The sequence below is a fragment of the Brassica napus genome, chromosome C5 (assembly GCF_020379485.1).
Source record: "Brassica napus cultivar Da-Ae chromosome C5, Da-Ae, whole genome shotgun sequence".
Classification (NCBI taxonomy): Eukaryota; Viridiplantae; Streptophyta; class Magnoliopsida; order Brassicales; family Brassicaceae; genus Brassica; species Brassica napus.
Window position 1 is genome coordinate 23,993,707 of NC_063448.1, and position 14,642 is coordinate 24,008,348.

General features: G+C 33.0%; 3 protein-coding genes and 2 non-coding genes across 5 annotated transcripts; 2 read left to right on the top strand and 3 right to left on the bottom strand.

Annotated features, from left to right (window-relative positions):
- Positions 1 to 7,442: 7,442 nt before the first annotated feature.
- Positions 7,443 to 7,609, bottom strand: LOC125588227. Its single transcript, XR_007324616.1, has one exon. It is a non-coding gene; the product is annotated as a small nucleolar RNA snoR143 (small nucleolar RNA).
- A 70-nt stretch (positions 7,610 to 7,679) lies between these two features.
- On the bottom strand, positions 7,680 to 7,847 carry LOC125588225. The gene has a single exon (XR_007324614.1). It is a non-coding gene; the product is annotated as a small nucleolar RNA snoR143 (small nucleolar RNA).
- A 2,444-nt stretch (positions 7,848 to 10,291) lies between these two features.
- Positions 10,292 to 11,098, top strand: LOC125587159. The gene has a single exon (XM_048757332.1). It carries the CDS (start codon positions 10,292 to 10,294, stop codon positions 11,096 to 11,098), a length of 807 nt encoding a protein of 268 aa, XP_048613289.1.
- A 3-nt stretch (positions 11,099 to 11,101) lies between these two features.
- On the top strand, positions 11,102 to 12,094 carry LOC125587160. Its single transcript, XM_048757333.1, has one exon. The coding sequence runs from the start codon at positions 11,102 to 11,104 to the stop codon at positions 12,092 to 12,094; it is 993 nt and encodes a 330-aa protein (XP_048613290.1).
- A 347-nt stretch (positions 12,095 to 12,441) lies between these two features.
- Positions 12,442 to 12,864, bottom strand: LOC125587161 (uncharacterized protein At4g04775-like). The gene is made up of 2 exons (XM_048757334.1): positions 12,736 to 12,864; positions 12,442 to 12,666 (listed from the first exon to the last, which is right to left on the bottom strand). The coding sequence occupies exons 1-2, from the start codon at positions 12,862 to 12,864 to the stop codon at positions 12,442 to 12,444; spliced, it is 354 nt and encodes a 117-aa protein (XP_048613291.1).
- Positions 12,865 to 14,642: the final 1,778 nt, after the last annotated feature.

Sequence of the window (14,642 nt, forward strand, 5' to 3'; positions counted from 1 at the left end):
GGTGCGATTTTTATACCTTTAAAGCTTGGATCGAAACGTTGGATCAAGAGAGAAAGTTAAACGGGCCAACGGGCAGTCCGCGTATTTTTGTTTAAACCCGTTTACTAAATGGACATAAACGGACAAACCCGACTAAACCCGTTAACTTTATTACACAAACGGGCAACGGGTAATAATATTGCACGAGGCCCGTTTAGAGCATGATTAATGGGGGTTCTTAGGGTGGGATTATTAGCGGAATATAAGGAACCATCTCTTAACTCTTAACTAAAAAATCTAAGAACCGACTCTTAAATATCTTATTTAAGAGCCGTTTCTTAGTTTTTTTAGTTAAAAGTTAAGAGACGGTTTCTTATATTCCGCTAAAAACTCCACTTTAAGAACCTCCCATTAATCATGCTCTTATAAAAAGCCCTAATTAACATCCCTAATTGCATGCATGATGTAAGTGCTTATAGTTTATTTGGGAAATTTATTTTGTACGTGAGATATTGTCATTTTATTGGAGAAAACTTATAAGACAAATCCATTCAAATAACAAGGTATAATTCAATATTTGGTTTTTTGTATTTTACTCTTTAAAACATTTCTAAATCTATTCAAATCAAATGTTTGAGCAAATCCTTGCTAATAACACCTAATTTTGAAATCTATTTTAAAATCATAAAACCAATAACAGTGAATTTGAATATAGATTTTAAAATCATAGAACTTATAACACTTGATTTTGGTTAAAATTTTCAAATCCATTAAAATGTACAAACCAATAACACTCCCTAAGAAAAAAAATGATGACATGCCTTTGGAAAAATGTGACATGACACTAACTAATTGTGACATGTACAGTTTTACTTATACTTATATATAATTTTGGTAAGTTTTTTTACTATGGTAATAAATATTAACTTTTATATCATCATTAATGCTAATATTCTATATAAATATTTATTTTTGGCAACACTATTAAAATATATTAAAACTAATAGCCCATATATCACTCTTAAATTAATATATATATATATATTACATTAATAAAAACACTAAATGGTAAATATAGTTACGAAAATATTTTATTACACAAACTTATATATAATATTTTGTATAAACATACATTTTACCAAAATTAATTGTAAATGTGCATCAACAAATACAAAACTAAAGAAACACTAATCAAAACTCCACAGTTAAACGTGTTTGGAAGATAGTAGTACTAGGATGGTGTCCTCCCGGGAAGTCATCGTGTTGCACCCCTTTGTATTTGATGATAAAAAAAGCAACACTAATCAAATATTTTTTTGATTGGTAAATGATTAAAATTTTATTTAAATTTTTAGGTTCATTAGGTTAATTAATAAATTGATTTTTCTTATTTAAACATATTTTAACTAAAACAAACAAAAATCTAAAATTTATTAAAATATATTTAATCTCCTAGACATTATTTACCAAGTAATTTGTACATGTGTCATCATTACAATCACTCTGAAAAATGATGACTTTGCTTTGGAAAAATGTGACATGACACTAACTAATTGTGACATGTACAATTTTCTTTATAAGTTCTATATAATTTGGTAAGTTTTTTTTAGTATGGTAATAACTATTAACTTTTATATCATCATTAATGCTAATTTTCTATATAAGTATTTATTTTTGGCAAAACTATTAAAATATATTAAAAGTAATAACTCATATACCACTATTAAATTAATAAATATATTAGTTTAATAAAAAAACTAAATGGTAAACATAGTTATGCATATAATTGTTTACACTAACTTATATATCATATTTTGTATAAACATACATTTTACCAAAATTAATTGTAAATGTGCATCCACAAATACAAAACTAAAACAACACTAATCAAATATTTTTTTGAATGGTAACTGATTAATTTTATTTAAATTTATAGGTTCAATAGGTTAATTAACAAATTGGTTTTCTAGTTTAACATATTTTATTTAAAACAAACAAAAATCTAAAATTTATTAGAATATATTTAAATATATATATATATATATATATATGTATATATATATATATATATAAAAACTAAATGGTGAAATATATATTTAAAATAAATAATAATTAAATGTAATATAATATAACTAAAATAATTATTTTTATAAAATATAATTTTAACGTTATTAAAATATAAATAAAATCAAACTGAAGTAGTTACACCAAATCAAAATAAATAAGACTACAAAATACGTTTATGATTTTTTTCAAACTGTTGAAGTTAAGATATATGAATAATTATGTCTAAATATAAATTAAATTTTCTTCTAAAATAAAAGAATATTACATAGAAAATTATTGTTTCTGCGCCATGCGCAGAAAAAGTTCTAGTTATATGATGATAAAAGGAGTTGTGTTGATAATGGATGTGTCAATAATCTCTAGGTAGCCAGGGTGATTATGTTTTGAAGTTCTATTTTAATTGAGGAAAACGAATACGTTGGAGTCTATATGAATTAAGGTTGGTAAAAAAAATTCAACATAAAAAGAAGAAACACTAGACTAGACTTCATCTTCCTACTAGTAAAACGAACAATGTCAACTACGGTTTTTGTTCATTAAAAATCCCGATTTAAAAAAAAATAATAATGTTTCAGATGTTACACTATAGCATTATAATTATTTGTTGTTTTTAGAGGTCGGAGAAACAATTGAGTAAAGTGATTAGATCATCGATCTAAGTTCAAAAGCAACAGAAGGGAAAGTGGCTATAAGAAGAAAATGTAATTGCGTTAAAGGTCCAATGTTGGAAAGGACAACAAAAGCTTGTTCAAGTATCAACTACAATAGAGACAACACCTTTAGTAATATGTGCTCGAAAGAAGCATCAAGAAATCATTCAAGGAACAATCTTCTTCTCTTATGCCTTCTAGGTGTGAATGCGAACTAACTTTGGAACATAACTGACGACAAGTGGCCAGCTGAGACAAGGTACCTTTACAGAATCGTTATACACTTGTTTAAACATATACTCTTCGACAATGTAGATTCTGGTCTTATATTCATCAATCATCATCTTCCACTAACTCTACATCACAACATAGTACCATTTTAGTTTTTCTCGTCCAACAAGAAGCATTCTGTTAGGAGTGGACCTAATCACCCATTTGATACCTTAGAACACAAGTTGCTTTGATGCCAATTAAGGCTCTTCCTCAAAGCTAAGAGAGTTTGTGAAAGAACAAACTAAATAAACCAAACAAATTACTACAATTTTCTCTTCTTCTTTTCATTTAACTCTCAACTCATGCTTAAATACAAACTAAGTTAAATAACTAACTACTTACGTGAGAGGTGTGCAAAGAAACACATCCTATAATTATGGGAATATAATCCCATTAAGTGAAAAGCAAAACAGAAATAACATAACGTATGGAAACAATTGATTTGGTCCTTCTGGAGATGGCCACGTCATCTTCTTCCTCATGTGGTATCTCATCAATACTCCCATCCTCCAAACAACCTTGTCCTCAAGGTTGGACACAAACATGGAAAGCTCGTGTGAACCTTCAACTTTTTTTTTTATTTAGTTTGTTCTTTCACAAACTCTCTTAGCTTTGAGGAGGGCCTTAATTGTAGGGGTGTCAAAATGATCTATAGCTCATGATCTGGCTCAGCTCAGCTCGTTTTTTCATGAGCTCGATCTCTATATTTTAAGCTCATTTAAGAAATGAGTTTAATGATCGAGCTTAAATTAGATCACGGGTTATATGAACGATCTTTAATGAACATGAGCTGACTCATGAGCTTGTTCATTTTTTACTTACAATAATATATAATATATTTTATATATTATATTTGGATAATTTCTATTTTTTATGTAAAAAAGAGATAATTTCTATATTTATCATATTTATCTTCTAAAATTAAAATGTCTAACCAAATCTTCTTAAAAGATAATATCTATATTAATCATATTTATCTTCTAAAATTAAAATGTAAAACATACATATAAGACATTGAAGATGAATTGGCTCAAGACTCTCACGAAGAATAGGGATTTGGATCATTAGTTTTGTTTTAATTTAATTTATATTAGGTGTTGTTTTTTTTGGTCATGTGTTGGTTTTTATTTAGTATTTAATATTTATGTTTTGGATTTTTTAATATTTAAATTTTGAACAATATTATAGAAGTTATTCTATCACTATTTTATTTTATAATTATTATTTTTATTTAGATCATGAGTTAGCTCATTTAACTCATGATCTAGATTATCTGAGTTCGAGTTTACATATTGAAGCTCATATAATAAATGAGCTGAGCTGAACTAGCTCATGAAAGAGCCGAGCTCACTATGAGCTGAGCTGAGTTGAGCGAGCTAGCTCATTTTGACACCCCTACTTAATTGGCATCAAAGCAACTTGTGTTCTAAGGTATCAAAGGGGTGATTAGCTAGGTTCACTCCTTACAATTGGTATCAGAGCACTTCTATCATGCGGCTTCGCTTCACCGATTTGATCCGGACCACTTAATTGTGGTATCAAGTCAAAACACATTCCACCAAAAAAAAAAAAAAAAATCTTGTTGTGATCTATGTTATTGGAATCAATGGAGAGTGCATTAAAGATTCAAAGACCAACCTCCTCAGCAAAGTGCATGATGAGATCCAAAAGATGAAGATTGATATGATGAAGCAATTCATCAATCTTGGAGAAACCATAAGCCATCTAGCGGAGATAGTAAGAGAGATGAAAGCTAGTGATGGAAGAGTCAACGGTGGTACTGCATCTCAACCAGCTACACAGATCATGACGGTTGCAGCGGATCTGCAGGTTCCGGAAGAATCCATGGAGCTGTACGACCGGATCTATGGAGCTCCTATCTTTGATGTCTATGACGACAAAGAGCCAAGCTGCGATGTCCACGGTGATGCGGCTCCGATCTTTGTCATGTATGGTGTTGAAGACTTGGCGTTTCTAGGGTTTAAGTATTTTGAAAAAGATATTAAGGCCATGGATTCAAAGATCGCTGAAGACATCTGTTGGTTCAGTTGTATTATGGACAACTCAAGCTTTGCTCCTTTACCAAGGAACAATGAGTTATTCAAAGAATTCATTGATGTGTCCCATATTAAAGTTGTAATCACACGGCTTTGGATCCGAAGTGTTGCACACAAAACATATGGGCTTTCCATTTCTGCTCCGACGCATTCAATCCACAGCCATGAACTACTGACCGCAACACCAAAGAAGCTCAACGAAAAAAATCCGGTCCCTGGTAAACCACCACCATTACGTGATAAAAAAAAAAGTTGAAGGTTCACACGAGCTTTCCATGTTTGTGTCCAACCTTCTCCTCAAGGTTGGACAAGGTTGTTTGGAGGATGAGAGTATTGATGAGATACCACATGAGGAAGAAGATGACGTGACCATCTCCAGAAGGGCCAAATCAATTGTTTCCATACGTTATGTTATTTCTGTTTTGCTTTTCACTTAGTGGGATTATATTCCCATAATTATAGGATGTGTTTCTTTGCACACCTCTCACGTAAGTAGTTAGTTATTTAACTTAGTTTGTATTTAAGCATAAGTTGAGATTTAAATGAAAAGAAGAAGAGAAAATTGTAGTAATTTGTTTGGTTTATTTAGTTTGTTCTTTCACAGACTCTCTTAGCTTTGAGTAGGGGCCTTGATTGGCATCAAAACAACTTGTGTTCTAAGGTATCAAAGGGGTGATTAGGTTCACTCCTAACACTTTCCATATTCATCAAACTTGAGAGGTGAAAATCCACTGCCAAGACGAAGTCACAATTCCATGACAAGTCTTTGGCCTCCTCATCAACCTGATTGCTCACCCATATCCTTATCACATCTGACCCGCTAACAGTATGTAACACCAAGAGATTTTGATCCCCAACAACTGAAAGAACCACGGCATCTACAAATGCAAAAACCTGAACCGGAAGAGGGAAATGGGTTCCAAACCACAAGTCTAAGTCTAGTTTTTTTCCTTTGTGGAGCATAACACTAAACCATCACTGTGAAAAATTTGAGAGAAGTTCAAATCTTTTGAACCCTTTAGACTTCTAAGTTTATCGGCAAATGAATAAACACCATAATTACTCATTAACATCGACTCTCTTACAACTTTACCCTTCTTCTTGTTCTTCTCCACGAACTTCAGATCTCTGCATAGAGCGTACCATCTTTTGCAAGTAACTCTTAGTTCCCATAGAGACTTGGCCGGATATCTCTGATTCCATCAGCTATCGTCATCATTCTCTGTCGAGATGAAGAAACCTTTTGAGCTTCATCATTTATAAATTAGGTTTAGCTTTGTTATAAAAGCCCATTGGTTTTATTTACAAAGGCCCATTAGTTTATAACTTACGAAAGATCAAAGTTTATTGGAAGTTTGACAAAAAAAATAAAAATAAGGTTCACATTTATGCATCATTTGAAGTAAGTAAACCGGCTCATAGTCATAGCTGAACATACCTACACCCACCATGTCTCCAGGCAAATTGTCTGTGTTATCATAAAAGCGTGGAAATATTCTCATCATACATCTACCTTTTTTTTTTTTGAATAAAATAAAACGACTAATCTATTAAAATTATTAAACAATGCTACTTTCTTTCACCTCCGAGAGAAAATAACGAGAGATTCTTGTTTGTTAACCAACCGCCATGAAACTTAACCAGACAATTGTAATGTTATTGCAAAATTTTCAGTTTGAATCTGGAAATTTGTATATATAATATAATTATTGCAAACAAGTGTATCTAATCTATTAATTTAGAGTACTATTTTTTATCTACCATACAAAAATCTATGTTAGACTATTAATTAGAAACTAAACTAATTATCCTAAATTTATGCATATATGATATTTTCTAACAGAAACATTATATACATCTAAACAATAACATTCTTTAAAAAAGCCAAATACATTTCCATTATGCAATTATTTTGTTTATCATATTTAGTCTAGACCAAACTTTATATATATTTAAGTAACTAATTTCAAAATTGAATAGTATATCCCAATTCTTTTTGAAATTATCATAAAATTATATCCGTAAAAATTGATATTAAATATATATCTTTATAACTTATTTTATATTTTAAATGTTATTTTAAAAAGAAACATATATCCGCACGTACGTGCGGGTTCAAATCTAGTTTAACATATTTATACTAGAGCGATATCCAGTGTATTTTACATATTTATACCAGATAAATGTTCAATATTATTATGGCTCAAGTTCTGAAATACTCACTATACGTTACAAAGTATTTCTTATGCATTGCCAACTATGATTTCTTGAAATCACTAAAATGCTCCTGATAAACACAATAACCGAGAACACTTTTCAAGAAACAGCAACAGGTAACAAGTGAAAGATCCGAGTATGGACTCGCAAATACCAGATAACTATAACGCTTTGAATAATTCGAATCCAAAAGAAAACAAATTGTAGGATAGATTTAGTAGCTGAAAACAGATAAAATCTGAATCACCTGTGGATCTATCCCAACGGTTGTCTGGCCGCTTGCTGATTCAACAGCCATCACTTTATGCATCCTCGAAAAATAGCCATGCCACCAGAACGAGGCATGACATTCGATACAAGGTGCAACATATCTCAAATACACCACACCACACCACACAAAACAAGAAAATAAAATGAAATTCATGTGAACACGATTGATTGTAGGATAGATTTAGTAGCTGAAAGCAGATGAAAAATCCGCTTCACCTGTGGATCTATCCCAACGGTTGTCTGGCCGCTTGCTAATTTAACAGCTATTCGTTTATGCACTGTTGTTCAATGACTATGCCACTCAGTTTGACATAGCCATCAAGACAGAGTGCAAAACACACACAGAAAATAAAAACCATAAACCTTTGCTACAGTTATGCAAGACAGGAGAGATTAGAGCAAAACACACATAGGAAAGCATGTATATATATTTATTGAATAGAAACACAAATAGATTTTACAAAAAAAACGGCACTTGATACAAGAGCGATGAATTAGGGTTTTCGAGTGAAAGTGGTCCGGTCCGTTAAATAAAGCAACGTATTTCCATCAGTTTGCTGGGCCAGAGCCAGTAAAGCCCATTAATTTGTTTTTAGTCGGGTCGGGTTTAGATACCGGGTCCTTGCACGGCGGCTGATACGAAACTATGAAAGAATAGGGTTTTACGATGGAGAGGCCAGGGAGTCGCTTCAATTAAATTCTCAGATGGGCCGATCTACGAAATCCCATATTCTTTGTTACGATCGTTCGGGTTAAGTCGGGTCAACTAAGATCAATCGGGTTGCATTTTATAAGAATTCAGAAAACAAATTATAGCTTACTAGTGTTGTCATTAAATATGTAAAAATATTTTTAGATATAATACGTAAAATTCACAATTAAACTAAGGGAATGAATGGTGACCAACATTAATATGTAAAAATATTTTTAGAAATAATATGTAAAATTCACAGTTAAACTAAAGGTGTGGGCCGTGTGGCTGGTAACCATCATATGAACAATATAAACAGATAAAAAAGAATGAGTATGGATAAAATTTTAGGAATAATAAGAAATGATGGTTCCTTATCAAAATTAATGAAAAATTGATTTGTTCTATAATTCTTTACAAACAAAAGAATGAAGAAGAATGAAAATGAAAACATATTCTTCATGAACGGTAAAAAATTTAAGAAATATTAAAAAACATAGTATTCCTCCTCGTTCCTTTGGTCACCAATGTTATTTTTGAATATAAACCTTAGAAATTTTATCTTTGAGGTTTATCAGTAATAAACTTAAAACAAAATAAAAGCTTTTGTTTATATTTGACATGTTTCAATCTCTGAATTCTTATATCTAATAATTTCTTTTCTGGTTAAAAAAAAACAGTTAAATTATTAACCTTATTTTCTAAATAATTGATGTCCGTATCTCTTGTAGTCTTTTAGTTTTTCTCCATGTATATTTGTGTTCTTCCTTCTAAGTTCTAACACATTATCATCCTTCATTTTCAATGGTATATACTCTACAAAAGATAAGGAACAATATATAAGAAAAATAAAAAACGTATGTGTAGGTTATTTCTTAAGTAAACCAAAATAATATCCTATAAAATTGTAAAAACATCTATAAACTAAGGAAAATCACCCTGAGATTAGATATGAGAGTCTTTCTTAAACCCCGTTTTTTGTCTTTCAAATAGCAAAACAAAAGAAAAAAAGTTATAAATAGGTTGGAAGAGAACTAAGTTCATGAAGAAAACTTTTTGAGCATGGAGATTATAGACATTTTTAGTTTTAGTTTCACTAACCTGGATTATAACCTTCATCTTTCCAACTTTGCAGTACGCCTATCAATCCACAACATATTTGTATTCTTCTTTTTCTCATTTCATTGAAAAATCTCTTTGGAAGACTATTAATTATGTGCTATTGTTTGGCCAGAGAACTATTTTGGTATGGATCTAGTAAGAATTGTAGAATTGTAGATTTTGCAAGAAGAAATGAATTAAGATTTAGGACATCTTGTGAGTAAATTTGCCAATATGGAACTAAATCTCTAAAGTATTGTCCCCTTAGAACTAAATTAACTTTTGACACATTTGGACATTGACTACTCTTTTGTATATAAAAATTCATATTATTTTTTTTACAAAGGAAAAAAATATGGAAAAATAGTTAACTTAATGTAGACAAGCATGTGCATGTGAGAAAAATATTTTTGACATCAAAAGATGTTTACATAATGATTTGAAAAATTGGCTAAATGTGCTAGTTAACCATATCTACCATCTACGGCGGTTTAGAATATGTAATCTGAAAGAAACACAAGGTTCTAAAACATGTAGGTTGCACATTATAACGGAAACATATTCAACTACTAAGGTAGAATATGAAGTTCACGATTTCTTCTATGCTCTATATTTCAGGTAGATTTAAAACACTAAACAATGTCATCTCATCAACCTCGCTAGAAAATATAATCTAAATCTTTCCTTTTTATAAACCACGCCAGAAAATACAATCTACAACATGTCTTTATATCTACTACAATAGTATATTACATCCTATTTATTATTATATTTTCTAAATTGGTAGAATGCAAGTTCTATAACGGTTAGTAAACAAAATCCGGAAATCTTGCTAAAAACGGTTATGAAATATTCTCTAAATCTTTTAAATATTTTGTTTTCCTTTTTTAATTGTTATTTTTCCTAAATTGTGGTCTTCTTCATCGTTGTCTATCACGATTTCTTCTTCTTTTTTCTTCTTCTCTATTTTTTTTCCTATCTAAACTATGGATTCACAAGAAGAGGTTGAATGGTGTGACAAAGAGAAGAGGAATGGAAATGATGTGCGATTTTCTTTGGTGGATTTTGTGAAGGAGGGTCAACATTTTATTTCGAAAACGCTTTCGAAGGCAGCATTCGAAATATGTGCAATGAAACATAATTTCGACTATAAGCTTGTCAAATCGGATAAAAAAGTGTGGTACATTCGTTGCGCAGATGATGATTGCAGCTGGCGTGTTCGTGCAGAGGGCTTACGTGGTTCATCTTATTTTATCATCAAAAAGTATGTACCTCATCATTCATGTGCTCCATCCAAAAGGAAGGGTTATGTTCAGACAGCTTCAGCAAAAACAATTGGTACTCTGATTATGCATATGTATGAAACTACTAAAGAAGGGTCGAGATCTAATGATATAGTCCAGTATATGCGTTCAGAACATGGAGTTGAGATATCCTATTCTTTGGCATGGGATGCACGTGAGTATGCAATCAACAAAGTGAAAGGCCTTCGAGAGGAAGGCTATGAAAAAATTCCCAAATACTTGCACATGATGAGGGAAGCTAATCCAGGGTCACACACGTCTTATGAAAGGGATTCTAAAGGGAGATTCAGATTCCTCTTCATCTCCTTTGGTCAGAGTCTTCGCGGTTTCTATGTTGCAATTCGGAAAGTTATTGTTGTGGATGAGACGTTCTTAAAGAGCAAATACAAAGGGGTATTACTGGTTGCTACTGCATTAGATGGAAACTCGAATTTATATCCTATTGCATTTGGAGTTGTCGACTCAGAGAACGACCTTGCGTGGAACTAGTTTATGAGACAACTTAATGCGGTCATTGCTGACGAGCATAGTTTAGCTTTTGTGTCTGATAGGAATTCCTCGATTGTTAAAGCTATTGCTAACGTGTACCCGCAATCTCATCACGGAATTTGCATTCACCACTTGCTGAATAATGTTGTAACATATTTTAGTGGGAAAGGTGTGGCTGGTTTGGTTGCAAAGGCTTCTAAAGCTTATCGAGCTACTGATTTTCGTAAGCTGTTCACTGCTATTTACTCTATTAGTCCTGAAATTGGAAATTATCTCATAGAAGCCGATGTGAGGAAGTGGGCTCGTTGTCAATTCCCGGGTTACAGGTATGATATCAGCACTACTAACCCTGCGGAATCGATAAATTCTGCTTTGCGTACGCCTAGAGAGTTTCCAGTAATACCTCTAATGGACAGCATTAGGGAAATGATGACTCGATGGTTTTTCCAACGTAGAACTTTAAGTTCTAAGCACTCGAAGCCACTGACCATTGCTGTGGAGAAGAAGATTGACAGAAGGATTGAGAAGGGTAAAAAGTTTAAGGTCTTCCCAATTAGCGATGACAGGTTTTTGGTTCAATGTGACACTTTTGACTGCATGGTTGACTTGGTCAGACGCACGTGTTCTTGTGGGAAGTTTGATCTGATGAAAATCCCATGCAGGCATGCCATAAAAGCAGGCTTCAGTGTTGGAATACAAGCACACACACCCACGAACGACATATACACTACTGCGTCATGGCGCACGGCTTATGAAGAAAGCATAAATCCTATTGGTGTCCCTGAAGATGCTTGGACTGTTCCATCTCATGTGGAGCAGACGAAAGTCCTTCCTCCAGAGTCTAGACGAGCTGCAGGTAGAAGAAAGAAACGCAGATACGAGACAACCGAAGATAAGATCCGTTCGTCACAAGGAAATCAAGGCTCTAAAGGTCGCAAATGCAGCCGATGTGGGATTCGAGGGATCGATAGGAGAACATGTGATCGAGCAATATAAGATACTCAGTTCGTTTCATGCAAGCTTTGTTTATGTTGATTTATGCAAGTTATGTTTCCGTTTTTTTTTGGGTTACTATGTTTCAGACTTTATGCAAGTTCTGTTTACGCAAGCTTTATTCATCTTGATTTATGCAAGTTATGTTTCATAGACTATGAAAGTTATGTTTCAGCTTTGTTCATCTTGATTTATGCAAGTTATGTTTCACGTTTTTTAGGATACTATGTTTCAGAGACTATGAAAATTAGGTTTTTTTGACAACGTTGTTCAGAACACGACAATAAAACTGGAAATCAGATTGGTTCAATCTTTGAAAATGTAACTTGAATCAGATAACCATTACAATATCAATCACATTTGGACCAGAGACATAACAAACTGAAAAGGGTTCCTACGCAACCTACATCAAGCGAATGCTTATGGTTCATAACTTCTTCCTGCACTGTCTTCTTCATGGAAATTCTCAGATCTTCAATTTCCTCGGCAACTCTCGCCTGATGCTCAGCCATCCTTTCAATCTCATCAAGCAGAGCCTCGTCCACCCACTTAAAAAGATGATTTTCTTTTTTTCTCTGTTTCAAAACACAAAACAAATCAATTGACATATAGAAGAATATGAAGTAATGAAATTTCAGATTTACCTGTAAACCAATCTCACATCTGAAGAATCGTCTGTATGGGTTCTCCTTCGTTTTTGAAACATAAGTGACAATCTTATTTCCACACCAGCATCTGGAAGGGATCGCTCCATTGTTGTTCCTGTTCGTCATTCTCTTTTGAGAAGGAGAGATTTTGTAAGAACAAGTAGGAGAAAAAGAACTGCAAGATGTAGTGTTTGTGGCCGTTTAATCATCTTATATAAGTAATATAATTAGGGTTTACAATGTTTCTAATCGGATGGGGGTTTAGGGGTCAACTTGTATGTGTTTTCATTATAAAGATTTGTTTTGATTATCATGATTTTTTTTCAGATTACTAATGATTGTTTTGATAAATTTTGGCACCAAATAGATTGTGGTACTTTAGTGTCATTTAGGGTATAGGGTTTGAAATCGTTTGTCTTCTTTAGTGTCATTTAAGGTATAGGGTTTAATATAGTTTGTCCTACTTTACTGCCATTTAGGGTATAGATAGGTTTTGATTTCGTTTATGTTTTGATAAGAATTAGGTCATCGCATATCAGTCATTTAGGGTATAGATAGGGTTTCATATTGTCACCTAAAAAGTAAAGAGAAAGCAACTTAAAGAGTCAAATAAAATAGTGAAATAAGGTAGTAACTAAAGGAGTAAAAATGGTAACTAAAAGAGTCAAATAAAAGCACCAAATAACAATATACTTCCTACACAAGTCATAACAGAAAAAACTTCATTCAAGTTCCACTAGAGCACTTGAAATTGTCATCGGGGGAGTGAATTTTGCCATCCTTTCAATAAGAACATGATCAATAGCAGCTTCCCATAGGTCATAAGCAATCTTCTGCCGCGCTTCACGAATGTTGTTGTCATTCACCAGGGAAAAGTCTAAGCCTAGAAGATGGCATTCAATGTGCTTCAAGGCATATACTCCACAACCACTGCTACTTTTGTTCAATAAGAAGGGCATTTAGGCGTAGGAGACGGTATACTGCTTGACGTGATACTGCCGACTCTTAAAAGACTGAACGGCTTTGACAATTCGAGGGATGAGAACTGCAAATGGCTCCACTGCACCGGGGTGTCTCAGTCCCTCATAGTCAAAGACCTCTATCGACCGAGTAACAAAGTTGACGCACATAGAGATCCAGTGCTTACCGACATTTAGGGGCACATACATGCGGTTAACATCAAGATCCCACATTAGTCTTGTTCGTCCGTGTGCTGGAAGTTCGCCAATGTCGTACTGTTGTAGCAGTCCTGTTACTTTGAATTTCTTCTTGTCCTTCTTATACTCGTTGTAAAAGTTCGTAATTTGATTACTGAACAAGCACGTCATGAAGGCTACTTTATTTGGAAACCATCGCCGCAAGGAAGTCCTCTCAGTGAATAACCACATCATACCATCAATTTCCTGCATAATTTGATAAAAGACTGTAAGTTTGTGTACACAAAATAAAAAAGCAACAAGTTAATAACTCACCTTATTCAGAAGCCACTCTGAAGGTCCCACGACACGAGATACTAACTCATTTGTGAGCATAGATGGTCCAATTTTTAGTTCTCTACATTACAAAATTCAGTATCAAAATGGTAGAATTGTAAAAAAAATTTAAAAATGTAAACTTACTTGAAAGTTTTGGTCCAGTCAACAAGTTTGGCCCATAATTCCTCAGGGACAAACACTAGTGAGTAATCGGGATCATGTATATGGTCCTCATGTGAGTCCACGTCTTTCAGAGTAGGTGGTCTCCAATCCGCAGGCTTAAATGAAGACAGTGGAGTGGCAAAGTCAGCTGGTTCATCACCATCTAGATGTTGTGAAGGATCAAAACTTTTAACATAAGATGCTTGAGAAAGGTTTCCCATGGTTTCTTGTAAAGAGTCTTGGGTCCCCTTATCTACACATCTCGAT